Source organism: Platalea leucorodia (assembly GCF_965183815.1).
Source record: "Platalea leucorodia genome assembly, chromosome: Z".
In the NCBI taxonomy this organism is placed as follows: domain Eukaryota; kingdom Metazoa; phylum Chordata; class Aves; order Pelecaniformes; family Threskiornithidae; genus Platalea; species Platalea leucorodia.
Genome location: NC_138858.1, coordinates 44,288,457 through 44,303,902, shown reverse-complemented (window position 1 = coordinate 44,303,902; position 15,446 = coordinate 44,288,457). Strand labels below are relative to the sequence as shown.

General features: G+C 41.8%; 1 protein-coding gene across 1 annotated transcript in view; it reads left to right on the top strand.

Moving 5' to 3' along the window:
• Positions 1-2,894: 2,894 nt before the first annotated feature.
• The window catches only part of RASEF (RAS and EF-hand domain containing), a gene marked incomplete at both ends in the record, with an annotated part of 31,133 nt that continues 18,581 nt past the window's right edge, over positions 2,895-15,446 (top strand). Inside the window, 3 exons of the mRNA XM_082335598.1 lie at positions 2,895-3,253; positions 13,638-13,784; positions 14,584-14,674. Coding sequence (XP_082191724.1) covers positions 2,895-3,253; positions 13,638-13,784; positions 14,584-14,674 — 597 coding nt within the window. The remainder of the gene's footprint in view (positions 3,254-13,637; positions 13,785-14,583; positions 14,675-15,446) is intronic.

Here is a 15,446-nt window from a genome sequence, read left to right as displayed (position 1 = left end):
TCCCGTTTCTGGTTACCCTCTCTCTTTTAATCTGCTTCATTTAACCTCTGTGTCTATAACAGCGTCAAAACCCAGCTTTTCCCACTCAGTACAATAGGACACTTTAGTAGTGATACAATGAATCTCTTCTTGTTCATGTGTTATCTCAGGCCTCCCTGAAGTTCCTGAGCATGATTTCATGTTCTGTTCTGTCTCTTCAACCGAACAGATGCTCTGGCTAACTTGTGTGTTTCACGGCACAGTGAAGTAAAACAGATAGACTGAAAATTGCACGTGTGGTATACCTGTATCTCTAGCTTCGATATCTTACTTATAAATTTTAAACTCCTCCTGTACCATATTCACACTACTAGACCACAGAAACAGTGCTTTGCTTTTACATATTTATTTAATTTAGGGTTGGATTTGAAGAGACAAATCCTTCTAAGAACAGGCACATAATTTCAGAACTAACCACTGTTTTGCCATTGCCTGCTGGGAATCCTACCCTCACCACTCACTCTTAGGTCTCATCAAATAAATCATCTCTTATTTGTTATCTCTGTGCTGTTGTGTTAGGACCATTTGACTGAACCATGGCCTGCCAAGCACCTGTTTTGCAGGATATACCTATGCCATGGCAGTGCTAAATGACACACCGTACTTCATGCCAGTGCCTGAGATTTGTGTGACAAAACTTCTGTAAAAGTGGAAATAAGGGAGATGCCAAAGACTGAATTCTCTTTTATGACATCCACTGAATACACAAGGGATTACCTGCACATGAAGGCAGAAATCTGGCCCACATAGGCATCACATTGGCAAATATTGCAAGACTTTTATATGGCTTGATTCAAAACTGAATGTTAATGTGGAGATTTCCATTTGTTTTCAATGTTACTTACTATTTACTTGTATCACATAGGTAGAAACATAAAGCTTTCAAAAAAACCAAAGATGCAGACCTTTGCAGCAGGAAGGTCAAATGCCAAGTCATGTAAAAACTGGGTTAGGTAGAAAAGTTTGGGAAAAGATGATGTTAAATCTCAGAGAAAAAAAAAGATGGGGGCTATATGTTCAAAGTCCATGCCCTTACTTAGCAGTCAAAGGTAGTCACTACCACAAGAGGTGCATGGAACAGAGTAAGAGAGTGGTCAGGATAAGGGTTACTGACAAACGTCAACTCATAAACCTGCAGCCACAAAAGCAAACATTGTTTGGCGAGCACATTGATCTGAGTGGGAACTCCCTGCCTAGTGAGACACGTTCAGCCCCGGATGAGGCTGTTCCCGTTCAGCTCAGGAGCTTGTCAACACTGAAAGCCAAATGTCCCGACCCCTATGAACAAGGAGCTGGTGTGCGTAAGCAAGACAAGTTTGTCTCTTTTGACGGCTGAACAACCCTTCATCAGCCCCGTAAGGGCTTCATGATACTCTTTGGGTACAAAAATCTGATGGGCAGATGAGAAACCATGGAACGGAGAGAACACTTGTTAAATTAACTCTGCTTTACTAAAACACTAGATTTTGCTAGACTCAGAATCTGAAGATGATACCGCTTGGCTACTTTTAGTAGTTTTAAAGGTGTGTAATGGAAAAGTAGTGACAAAAATGTATAAAATCATAAATTGAAGTCCTTCAGTTATTTGATATTTTTAAGCTAAAATTTATATTCCAAATTACTTAACAGCTGTATTTCTCTAGAGTGCAGGGAACATTTCACAAAACATTTTATTGACTAGAGATAGATTGCTGGCAGGATTTTAGGCTGAGTCTGTCTAAGCCTGAGAAAACAGTAATCAAAACCTGTAAAATAATAGTAATTTCCTTTGAGGGCATTCCACACCTCTTAGGCAGAGGAACACTTTATTGTTCCCATTTACAGTATGTGATTTATTCTAATGTGAGTTCAGCTGGACTATTTGTGCTTTGCTGGATCACGTACTTAGCCTTGGGCTATGTTTCGGTCAGTAAGGAAACACTGTTTTAACAGCTGGATTTGTATTCTCTTTAACTCTATCACAACTTTGGTACACACAACCTACATTTGCGCATAGACATAAACAAGAAAAAGTGCAGGGAAAAAAACAAACAATCAAACCCCCAACCACCCACCTTAGTTAAAATTTAACTGCTTCCAATGAAATCTGAGTTTTGAGTCAGACTTCAAGAAAGTGAGAAGTCTTGACTTTGGTCAAGAAAGATGCTAGTTCTTCTATACAGAGCACTGAAAATCTGGCTCCTTTGGTTTATTGATTTGAATGTAGATTTTGCATTTTCAGCTTAAGCTGGTATTGTAACAACGTACGTGTCTAAATTACTGGTGATGGGATAGCAGTGAGCACGTACTTGGCTATGTATAACTCCAAGACATGGTCAGCAAGAATTTATCTAGTGAGACTTTGGGCCATCCTGGGTTCCTTGTCTTCCACGAACGTAAGGAGTATTTTTATTCTGCTGGAAAACAGAAATGCGATTTAACACCTTACGGAGGCCGCACAGTATTGGGACTCCCATTTGATTGCTGCAGGGGGGGTAGGACGTGTTTTTAACGCCTGGTGTTCGTAACCGGTTACCTGTGCTGTTGGCCAGGCACCGGGCGCGTCGGTGCGCGAAGGGAACACCCCGCCCCTGCACCTCCGGCTGCGGGCGGGAGCCCGGGGAAGGGGGGGCCGGCACCTGCCGGCCGCCGGGTCGGGACCTTCCGCCTGCCAGAGCCGGGAGCCGCCACCTGCGGCCCGCCCCCCGCCTCCCGGCCGCGCCCGGCCCCGCGGGGCGCCAGGGCGGAGCAGGGCCCGTCCCGCCCCGCCGAGCCCACGGCAAAGTTGTGTCGCCGGGGCTGGCCGCCGCCGCGTCCCGTCCCGTCCCGTCCCGTCCCGGCCGCGGGCAGAAGATCCGCGCCCCCGGCCCCGGCCGATGGATCCCTTGGCGGCGGGGGACGAACTGTCCCGCCTGCGCGCCCTCTTCCTGGCCTGCGACGCCAGCGGCTCGGGCCGCATCGAGCGGGAGGACTTCGCGGCGCTCTGCGCCGAGCTGCGGGTGCGGCCGGCCGAGGCCGAGGCCATCTTCCAGCGCCTCGACAGCGACCGCGACGGGGCCATCACTTTCGCGGAGTTCGCCCGCGGCTTCCGCGGCGCCACCCGGCGGCGGCCCGGCGGCGGCGAGCCGGAGGGCGAGGAGGAGGAGGCGGCGGCGGCGTGGGCCGCCGCGGGGCTGGAGCAGCCCTGGAGGGACTTCGAGCTGCGGCTCGGGGACGAGGCGAGGTACATCCCCAGGTAAGGCCCGGGGCCGCCGGCGCCGCCGCCCGCGCCCCCCCGACCCCGGGGCGGCGGCGGCGGGAGGGGCGGCCGCCCCGGTGCGAGCGGGGCTGCGGCCGCGGGGGCGCCGGCGCTGAGCCTGCCCGCGGGAAGCATCGCGGCGGCGAACCGCCCCTGCCCTCCTCCGGGAGGGGAGCGTCCCTCCTGGCAGCAGCTTGCGGCGGTGCTGATGCAATACCCTGCTGGGCACCGGCCCTCCCGGAGTCCGGCCTGACCCCTCGCCCGCTGTGCTTGCGGGTGTATGGAGCCCTCCCCGCACCTCCGCGGTTCCGAGGCTTCCAGCTCGGCTTTTCCAGCGTGCGGCCCCTTGCTTGCTTCCTCTCCGCTGCTCTGCCGGCGGCCCACGTGGGAAGATGAGGCCGGTGAAACGCACGGGATGCGAAGTGCTGCCGGCTCCGCAAATGAAACTTTCTCCCCCCCGCTACCCCCCGACCAGCCCGCAGCGTCTTTCTTGCACCCCTGTCGTCCTTTTCCTGGTAAAGGCAGACCAACACCGCCTTGGCCTCCAGATTAACCCTGTTCCTTAAGTACGGCTCTCGGGCCGAGGAGCTCGCTGAAGTCCGTGAGAGCCTTTGCCCTCGATATCGGTAAATTAAGACAACTGACGGTAGCTTGGTTTGGGATTAAACCCGATTACCACGGGTCTGTCAGTACCGAGCTGGTTCCGGTTTACATAGGCACATTTTGGTGATTCGCAGTAGTCTGCCTGAAACCTCAGGTGCTCAAAATTAATACGAAAATACTGGCTATAAAAAGTACAGAGTGATTCTGCTTCATTTAAAAATTGTAATTTAAGCTGGAAAACAAGCAATCTGAGTTTAAGGGCTTGGCAGCTAGTTAAGAGGCAGTTAAAAAAAAAACCATACATGGATATATTCAGAGAGACTGTGTCAAGTTGCAGCGGGTCCTGGCTGTGAGGTACACAGAAGCTAGTAAGAAGCACATTAGTTTCTGGATAACTTTTGTAACAATCGAGTCAAATGTGCAGTTTGTTGTTTTACAGAGCATAGATCAAATCATTGGCAAATTTTTATCATACCAGTCTGCATGTAATGCACCTTAAATTTTTATCTGCCCCAATAATTTGGTTCTAGCCACTTTTAAAAATGTTTGGATTGTGAGATGAAAAGTTTCTTCAGAGAAATAATAATATGGTTCTAGCCACTTTTAAAAATGTTCATATTGTGAGATGAAAAGTTTCTTCAGAAAATTTTTCAGTTACTTAACCTGCTGATCATGCACACAACTGGAGTCAATTGTTCTTTTCTTTTTGGACTGGAAGGGTAAATAACATTGGTTAGTCTTATTGGACTGCTCCATTTCGGACAGATCAGTGCCTTCATACAGGTCTTTCTTACTTAGTTCCTGATGCCTTCCTTGCTGCATACTTGCTTTCTACAGAATGACCAAAAAAAAAAAAAAAAAAAACCAGGGCTGTTTGAAAATTTGTAGAAGCAATTAATAACTTAACCTAAAGCCAGACAGAAACTCAATAGGAGATGGAAAAAATCTGACTCATGAACAGTGGTAGCTTGTGAAAGCATCTGTCTCATTTGGTAATAAGCCTATCTCAGTATCTTGGTTACTATGTTTGCAGCAGCAGTTTGAATGTAGTCCAGTTGTTTGTCTAAGAGGATGGTAGGAAGGAAGGGGAATAACTTTTGTTGGCTTGACTGTGCAGACACGTCCTTTAGGTTTTTTAAATTCACGGTGACACAATTAACATGTTGTGATTCTTATACATCAAAATTGCAAACAGAACTGAATTTTGATAGTTAAATACATGTGTATTAGGTGGGCAATTTTCGATGTAAATGCTTCCTATTCATGTTCAGCTTTACAAATAGCTTTGAACATCCTTCACAGTTGGCTGTATTTATTAGGTGTGTGCCAACGTCAGCTGAAGAACAGTATGCCCTTTGTTTTCTTGTTCTTGTTCTTTCTCTTTCCTGTCCTGAAGTGCTAGAAGCAGATCTGTGTTACAGTTCAACTTTTTTCCATTTGTGGCCCATGTCTTTTTTTGTTGAAATGTATGTGTAAGTTTTTTTCATGTGAGTAATCCCACTAAAATCATTAGGACCACTTGTGTAAGTAATGAATATATTGAAATCATTTGAGGACTCTGGGCATAGGAGAGATTTTAAGCAACAGAGTATAACAAAACCATGTAAAGTACAAGCTGGTACTTCAAAAAAGTTCTTTATCTTTTTATTTAAATTTTTTTTTTTTTTTTTAGTTGCTTATCAGTTCAGCTTTTTTAGGGAAAGGCAGTACTTTGAAAAACAGACCTGGCTTGGAACACACCTGTATCTTCAATACTATAAAACAGTTGGTGTCTTCACATTGTGGTTTATTACTCTTCATATGTTTGCTGTAACATTGGCATTGAAAACCATGAGAAAAGTAATTACAAAGAAACTCCTCAAACCCAGATGAGTGGAGTTAGTTGTCCGTATTTTTTATCTTGATCATGTGTGTTTTTTATGTCGATCATTTTGGGGTTCTGTCCCTTAAAATGCTGTCCCTTAAAATGCAGACTTCTGGCCCCAGTCTAGCAAAACACTGGCACATGTGCTTTGATGCTATTGTGGTTTATGTGGAGAGAAACAAGGCATAGCAGATGGAGGTGGTAAGATAAAACCAGGGCTGAAGTCAGGAGAAAATTATGCAGTAAACACCTGTGGCCGCTATCATTCCTGAGCTTGACTGAGTGCCCATGGAAATCAAGGGGAAATTTTTCACTGATATCAATACACATGGTTCAGCCTCTGTTCCTGCCACTGAGCTTTTCAAAGCCATAAATAAGCCTCCATAATGAGGTGTGAAACCCAGTAACAGATCAATATCCTGACCCAGTCCTCAGTGTAGTAGCAGACATTAGAAGCAACATTGTTTACCGCCAGGTACTGCCTCGTTCCAGGTACTAAAATAAGCATATACGATAATAAGTGTATTTTGAATTTAGTTAATTTTAAAAAAGATAGTTTTATGATGGGATGGATCCTTCGTCTCTGCAGTTGGTGTATCAGTTGCACAGTTCTATTAGCTTATACTTCAAAACATCCAAGTCTGTACTGGAGCTATGGTTATATCGCTTGCAGTTGAAGAGGAAAAGTAACATCAAGGAGTTTCTTTTTAGCCTTGCTCCTTCCCTCTCTGTCTGAACAGGTTTTTGGGACTAAATTCAGTTAGATTTCTTGGTAAGGTGTTCACTGTGAGTCAAAGTATTGTTTGCCTTAGTCTTTACACATGCTCAGTGGGCAATTGTGCCTCTAGCGCAAAAAAAAATGCAAAGTCTTTCCAGGCTGATGGCCTAATATAATGTGTGAAGTCAGATTTTCGTGGAATTGCATAGAGGGTTGGGGTTTTTTTTTGGCATTCGTTTCATTTAAAATGCAGCTACCCCTCTGTGTTCTTATATTCAATCAGGTATAATGAGTAATTAAACACAAAAGATTGCAATGCCTTTGGTTTATGTGTAGTGAATTACCAACTGGAGTATACCTGTGTGAGCCATAGGAGATCCATTGTATTGAGAACTCAGGCATGTTTGTTAGTTTGTTCCTCTAAGAAGTATTTGCAGGGATACAGGAGTAGACAAAAAAAGAAACTTACCTATTTGGTGCTCCAGGCAGTGAGTGGTCCAGTGTACTGCCCACACTGGAAGGGTGTAGCCCTTGACTGTGTTACTGGGTGTTGTGTTCTTTTTTAATACTTGGCCAACCTCAGGTCTCTTTGGACATCAGTGGTAAGATTGAAAGATTCCCTCTCTGCTCCTAATTGGCATGTGCTCCTTTAAGCACGTGGGAAAGTCTCCTAATGGCAATGCTTTTCCATTCCTCAGCTTGAACAAAGAATGGTCCAACATCCACTGACACTTCAAGAGAAAACCTGTACTTACAAATGCTGTGACAGTTATTTGTGTCTGTAAATTACAGGCAAAAAACTTCCTGGAAAACAGATTTTGAAATTTTATTGTCAAAGACCTTCAATCTGTGTGTGCTGTGTGCGTGCGTTCTTGTGTATTGTGGAATAAACTGAATCCCTTTAAGCCCTACCAGGCAATTTTTGTGTGATATTTGGCAAATTGGATAATCTGATTGGAAAATTAACTAAATTGGTTTGAGCATGAATGGGTGGATGAATCTGGAGAAGAAAGTTTGTATCCTATTTCGAGTTAAATTCTTCTGCTTCTGAGAGTCCTCATACTTCATTGCTTCGCTTTTTAGTTTTGGGGTCTGTTTTACTTCTGTGCCTTGTACTTTGGGCCAAGCTGATTGTTCATTGGACTCCAATTCCAGCACTGCCAGACTGTGAGATTTTATGCATCGTACAATTCCAAAGTCTCCTAATGTGATTATGATAACCATTTGCCCCCAATCATGTCATCTGGAGCTGTATAGAAAATGTGGATCTGGGGGACGTGATAAAATGAGAAGAGAATGCTGTTTTTAACATGAGCTACTTAAACTATGAAGACAGGCAATGCTCATGGGATATACTGCTGTGCTACAGCAAAGGAGAGGGGCTCTGCTGCATAAAAAAAGATCCAAAGCCTGTCGTGCTCTTGCTGTCATGAGCCAGGATGGATTTTTGCCAGAGTCAATACAGAGCACAGCATCAACTCTTGTCAGCAATTTGTGTTTACTTCCAAGAGATGATGAGCCATGATATCAGCACTGGAGAGATTTCCTTGGAAGTCGAAGTGTGTTCCCCGGAGACGGGATAAAGGCAAATCCTGAGGAAAAACAAATTCTGGGTCTCCTTTGTCACAGTGCTAGAGAGCGGATCTCTGCTGTAAGAATGATGTCTTGTCTTTTAATACGTCTCACGACTGGGGTTTGACAAATGTGCTCTGTTGGAAATGTGATGGGTGCCCTCTGTGAGCTAGAAGACTTTCTGAGCTACCTTAGGTTTTACTGCTCCTTGGAAACATTAAAAATCCCTTCCCTGGGAATCAGGTCATGGCCAGGCGAGAGCAACCTCCAATCTGGAGGTTGCAGATTTGTTTGTCTTCTTTTAAAGCAGCCTCTTTCTGAAGGGGCAGCTATAGAAAAAGAAAACATGGTATTAAAAAACCCCATAGTGCTTCAGGGTGAGAAATACCTTGAATTTTACACCATGTTAACGTTTCATGTAATCTGTTTTTCCTCAAGGCACTTAATCTAGGAGGAAGTGTTAGGCACTCAGCTGTGACAAAAGTAGATCCTTTCCAATTTGAAACGGCTTTGGTCAGTCTTTTCTAGTGGCTGATATGATGGCATATCCAACGTGTCTGCTTTTCAGAAAAAGGTATTTCTTTATATCTTGGTGGCACACATAGGCTATTGGTCTTCAGTGTAAGGACAGTCATCAGATGTATAATGCTTGTTCTTTCCGTTGCTTGGACCACCCAGCTCAGACCTTCCCAGCTCAGACCACCTTATACTTCATCCCTTCATGCCCATACCAGAACAGAACTGCTACAAGTGATGAGAGTAATTTTACAAGCTCACCTACAGTGAGAGAGCATTAGAACAGTGTTCTAAAACATAGGAATGGGAACATATTATCAGCATGAAAACAACCTTAAGTGTAGTGGTGATTATCTTTGCTGTTACCTGTACCTACAAAAATAGAAACTGTATTTTTCCAGTGTTTGAAAGATGTCTGGGTCAAGAAAACAAAGAGAAAGTGTTTGGGAACCTTAAGTCTGCAGGTAAGAACATGGATAAAAAAGAAGATAGACGTGAAGACAGAGGTCAGTAATTGGCAAGGGATGGTGTTGAGAAAGATGTGGATGTACACAGAAGGACCTACAAAAACAGTCCTGCTGGAGAACGCTTTTGTCTAGTTTTGTTACCTCTCAATACAACCTTTGCCCAGCTAAGCCTGACAGCCCAGGCGCAGCTCCCGTCTGAGTGAGATTTTACCTTGTTTTGCTGCTTGTGCTCCCCAGAGTGCTCTGCACAGGGGGCCCTGAGATTGTGCTGGTCACCTTGTTAGTCTGCACCTTTCTAAAGCAGACCCAGGTAAACATATGCGAAACAGCAATGGAAGAAATACTGAATCTTTACCATGTGAATGAAGGAAGGTGGTATTATCACATCACTGGCATATCTTTGATTTCCCCCAGTTTTCCATTAGCTTATTGCACTTTGTACATCTTTGGTGGAAAACTGTACAGAAAATACCACCCTTGGGGTCAGACTAAGGGGCCCATGTAACATAGCACCCTCTCTCTGGCAGCTACATAGGGAACACATGTAAGATACTGAGCAACTGTAGAGTTGTTCTTTGATAAATTCCATCAGCTCCCTCTGAGCTGCATTCAGAGTGTGGATCATTAGGCAAACGGTCACTGTACATTCAGCAAACCAAAATAATACTATGAATTGGTATGAATTAGCATAGCTCTGTGGGTTAAATGAAATTATGACACTTAATATAATCTAAATATCTGATATCTCTAATCCCACTGTTGTTTTTATTCTTTTTTTTTTTTTTTTCCCCCCCGTCTTCTCCTCTTCCTGTATTCTACCATGGTATTTTAAATCTGTCATATTACAAATTACGTTATCATCAGGGCAGTTTTATTTTCTTTCTGTAATTCTCTCAGGAACTCTCTGAAACCATGTGAATAAAGTAACTTTGCTTAAGTTAACTCTTATGTGAAGTTGTGCAAATATTCACTAATTACACTTACTAATTACTAATTTTACAGACAGCTTATGTTATAAAACATGTGAGATGAGGTAAGGTAAAGCCAAAAGAGTACTTGGTCAGAATACTATACTTTTTTGGGTACTAGTGTTTTGTGTCTGTACTTTGTAGAAGCAGCAGAAAGGCATGCGTGGTAGGTAGCGTAACCATAGTGCCAGATGGTCCAAAGGGACACATTCTTACATGTTGTTTATCAAAAAGTGCTCTTTCTATGCATTAAAATTTGTGAATGTTTACAGTTGTGTTAGTGTGGAACTTTGCAGCTAAATCCATTTAAAAGGGATTTCAAGATTTCAAGGAAGACCAGTTTTAAAGGGCAAACATGAGCATTTCTGATGAATTTTGCTGAAACTGAAGTAAGCATTCTAGTTGCCGTTTTGTCCAGCAAAAGGACAGACTATTCAGAGTTCAGGAGTCAGCTTGGTGAAGTCCATTTGTGAAATCTTCCTTTATAAATAATTTTGAATAATAATAATTGATAATAATTTTGAATTTGCAGAAGGAAATAGGCATGTATTCAAGGGGAGATGGAGACAAACAAACAAACTGGGCAATATTCATTGCAAGTAATCTGCCCTGCTGCAGTGGTGTCACTGATATTTGCCAAAGCGTGTGAAAACAGAGGAGTGATTGAAATACGGAAAGAGACAATTCAGAAGAATTACTCTCATAATCATCAAATACTTACTGCATGTTAATATAGAGTGTATATAGCTGCATCCTTTTAAAATCGTATGCATCTATAAAATATTATCACAGTGTGCTTGCTGTTAATTCATCATGGATACTTGGAGTGATTAAATCAATAGCAGTCTTCCCAGTTCATGAAAGTGTATTACTTCTTGCTGAAGGCATAGGTGATTAAGCAGAGCCACATCAATTTTGTTGCATGACTTTAATTTCTCCTCTTTTTTTTGTTGCTGCAGTAGTTGTTGAGTCATGTTTTTAATTAAGACTTTCTGTAAAGTTGCCATAGAAGCACTCAGGTAAGTGTCGCTGAGAATTTCAGTGGCCGATGTTAATCTAAAAAAGACTTCCAGGCCCTTTCCAGGATCCTGCAAAGCTGTGGTTGCATGGGTATTGTTCTGCTTCTTAAGCCTAAGTACTGCATCATAAAACTGGGTCACTGAGATATTTTGAATCGATCTGGATGGTATCTGGTCACTGGGTTAAGGAGAAATAATAAATATAAAGAGGTTTTTGTATCACAGAGGGAGAATAAACTCTCACAGTAACTACTTTGTGCTTCTGACTACTGCATGTTAAAGCAGACTTAGCTGTATGGCAGAGGCTCAGCAGCACAGAGATGCTGATTTCTGTCTTTAGTTCTGGTATGTATATTTGCATATACTTTGAAAAGAAGCTGCAAGAGGGAGTGGCTGTGACATTCTTGTAAAGACAGCAAAAGTTGCAGAAATACATTACAATATTCCACTACACCTGTCTTCTGGTCCTGGCACAAAATACAGTAAGCGAAGGCCAGACTAATTGATTCTCTAATCAGTGTAAGACACTGTACCTTCAATTTTGCTACTCCATTAATAATCGGTATGGTAGGAGCCTCTGGTATTAACATTATGCATGTGCTAGTTTTGAACACAGGATTTGCAGTATGGTTTGAGGTACCGTGTAGCTTTATGGATGTAGCTTCATTTCATTAAAAGGCAGCAGCTGATTAATTAATTTTCCTACTGTTTGCTTGCTTTCTAGGAAACAAGGTTATTAGTAAGCATCTTGTTGGTGAAATTTAAAGGAAATCTAAAGGAAAAAAGAAAATTTCAGAACACAGATTTCATGTTTGTATTTCACGTTTCTAAAAATCATATATGTTGACCTAGATTGTGCTGATTTTATCTGCCTTGGAAGACTGATAAACTTTGTCCAACTCGCTGTGCCTAGTGCCATTTCTATTTTACACGTGACTCATTAGAAGGACTGTGCGTATATTCACACTGTTTGAAGGAGTCATGTTCTTCAGCAGCTAATTCTGGATATGCCCAATGTCTGCTTTTATCTAAAATTTGAAACTATTCTGGAATAGTTTATTGGCTGTTTTGGTGAGCAATTTGCAGCTCTGAAGGACAGCTGAAGTGCTAAGAATTTATGAAATTCAGCATACATTACCAGCTCTCAGTCCAACTGTCAAAAATAAATGGAATTTCAAACATAGAGTGTGCATACATTGAAGATATTCAGAGCACTACCTTAAGTTTAACTTAACTTCTGGAAATACTGAATACAGCTAAAGCATTAGCCTTTGTAAAGCAAACCCTTTGCAAGACAGAAACATGTATGTACACAGAAATGCCCCTGGCATCAGTAAATCCATATCTCTTTGTGCTGCTGTTATGTTTCTGTATATTGAAATGAATGTCAGCATTTCAGCTAAAAACAGATTTTACAGTGTCCTGAAATACTTAATTTGTTTAAAATGGGAGTCTGAGCTATAGTAACAGTTATGGTATTGTTGTAATAAAATAAGTTATACCTTCAGTGGGAAAATCACATAGAAGCAGCGGAGTGCTGCAATGTTGATAATATAAGCTGTGTAATTGCTTCAAGTGGAAAAAAATGCAGAGAATATACATTGATTGTTGATATCATGCATATGGTGAAGGTATTAAACAGCAGTACCTCCTTAGAAGACAGGAAAACATCAGCTATGTAACAAGGATCATTAAATCAGAGTTTAAGCTTTCCTTTCACAACAAAAAGAGGTCATGTATTTGTGATGTATTACATATGGTGTTAGACTAGAACTTGCAAAACATTATTTTTGTTTGCATTTCTGCCACTGATGTGCTGTATTTCCTCATTACTGGCCTGCTTCCTACACCTTTCTAGACCTGATCTTCCCTTTTCCTTTTTTTTCTCATTAAGTTCGTGTTCTGGCATAGAGTCTACATGGCAACCAGCTTCAATTTTCCTTGGGACTGCTAAATTCTGTTATAGAATTTTCTCTGATATATTGCCTTATGGTAATCCAGATATTGGAAGCTACGTGGCATATAATGCAAGGGGTTACATGGCGCTTCTAGTGGTATGACCAGAAATCAGTGCTTGTTATGTAGTAACCTGTGTAATAATGTTTTGGAGCTACAGCTCCCTCCCTGCCATGACTGGTACAAGAGATGTAAATACTAGAAGTCCAACAGCTGAGGGAACATCAAACTTTTTTTTCTTGAAGGAGATATGATCACCTCCCTCTCTCCCCTTTAAACATCCATTTTAACTTAGGTGGTTGGTATTCATACCCATTGTCATTTCTTGTGCAGCCTCCTGAAGTTGTAAACTTCTTCACAGATTATAATTAACATTAGAGCAACAAACAAACTTGATACACATTATGGGTTACTCCAGTGGCATGCTCTTCAGTACACCATGAACAGAAGTACAAAAAATTTACTTAAGCTAAAAAGTTTTTTCTACAGTAACTATATTAAAGTAGAGAATCAGGAAGGGTGAACATCATTTAGAATAATTCAGGCATGCTATGCTGAATGTTCAAACTCCGTATCCAACTTGCTAAATGTTAAAAATATGCAAAAAGGGGAATACCTTAATTTGTAATACATTTTTCAAACCCACTATAGAACATGTTTCCAAGTAGCTGGGTTAAAATGGTATCTCTCTTTTTCAGACAAGAGCAGGTCAGTGTTCTGTATCAGAACATACACATAGCGGAACCAAGATTAATCCAGGCGTACGAACATGTCATTAAGAACTTCATCCGAGAGATCAGACTTCAAAGCACGGAGATGGAAACTTTGGCCATCGCGGTAAAAAGGTATAGTGAGTTGTGTTTCTAGTTCAGTTATGCAGTTACTTTTTCCTCTATCACACTTTGTTGGGTTAAACTACTGGGAGTTACTGCCAAAATATGTCATGTGGAGTATTTCCATAAACTGAGTTCAAAGGTTAGTTTATATACACACACATGTGCATAAGCACATATAGCAGCTTGCAAATGATTCCCTGTTCATATTTTGGGTAAGTCCTGGACCAAATTTTTGCAGGCTCTATTCTTATGTTTAATGTCTTAAAACATTTTGACTCTTCTTCCTTGGCTGTAACTTTTGAGTTTTAGCATACACGACACCTATACTTTCATTTTAGAAACCATATTTTTGCTTCTTCAGGTTCAAGGGGTGTATTTACTTATTGTAACTACTCGGCATTTGCAATCTCACATCATTACTGCCAAAACCAAACAGATTAGCTGAGGATAGAGATCTTGTATGTGTGGGTGATGGAAGTTGCTGTAGTTATTCGTTTGAAGTCTTTTCATAGGATAACCAGAGGGGCCTTTTATCTCTGTAACTTGATTTTTCAAAATGCAGCTGTGATGTATTTCATACTAATCATCAGCTGTCAGCTATTATTTGAAATCTAATTTGCCTGTATCTTCAAATTAGTTCATGATTTTGGTTCCCAACAATACCAGTTTCAAAGTCTGGGCAGTGTTAAACTGTTTCTGTGTCTGTCTGTCTAATTTGTTTCAACTGAGGTAGGCAGATATGTTGTACACAACGTTTCTGTCAAGCCAGAGGGCAATTCCTAAGACAGTATTTACTTTTAAATTTTAGAGCTCAGGATAAAGCAGCAGTTCAGCTCAGTGAGCTGGAGGAAGAGATGGAACAACGGATACAGGCTGCAGAGCATAAAGTTAAAAAGGAAGTAAGTATTTTATATTTACGGAATTTCCTAATTAGCAGACTCTCAGTGGTCTTAAGCAGGATTGATGGCTAGGTGTGTTTTTGATCCTGATGGACTGACTCAAAGCTGCCAAAGGCAGGGCCTGGATGAAAAGAAGCTATCCATGAGATCGAAAATGTGTTCTCCTTAATGCTTTCCCAAAGAGGAATGGCTGCTCAGATGTAATAAACCACAAAAAAAAGTCTTTCTCTTCTGTGAGAATATGCTGGCCTAGAGGAATTTGTTTCTGAGACCAGTATTGGAAACAGATTGGAGAAAATGACCTTTCACCATAAAAGAATGGAATCTAGTTCTCCTAGTAGATGAATTTATGTAGAAATTAATGCTTAGATCATTTGTTCCTAATTTGTGTATCTGCCTGGAGTGGTGATCTTTCTTTCCCCCATTCTCATCCTGCAACTATATTTTAGAGAGTTATAGACATAAGAGAGGGTAATTGTGATGGCAGCGTGTGAGGGCCTGGACCTCCCAAAGTTGATGGGAAATTCTGTTCCAGTGTGCTCAAGTTTTAGCTGTTATTTAAACCAGCTTGTGGTCTTGATGGAAAAGTACCAGAATCCTCTTCCCCTTACCCATTGAAAGATATATTAGAGCCACATGTGGCTGTGTAATTCTGAGCAGAAAGCAGTACAGTAAAACCACCCTACCTGTGTTGCCTGCTTCATGTTTAACTGTTACTAAATTCACGTAAGATAAACCTAACTTTCTAATGTGCACACGAATAACAGTTTGT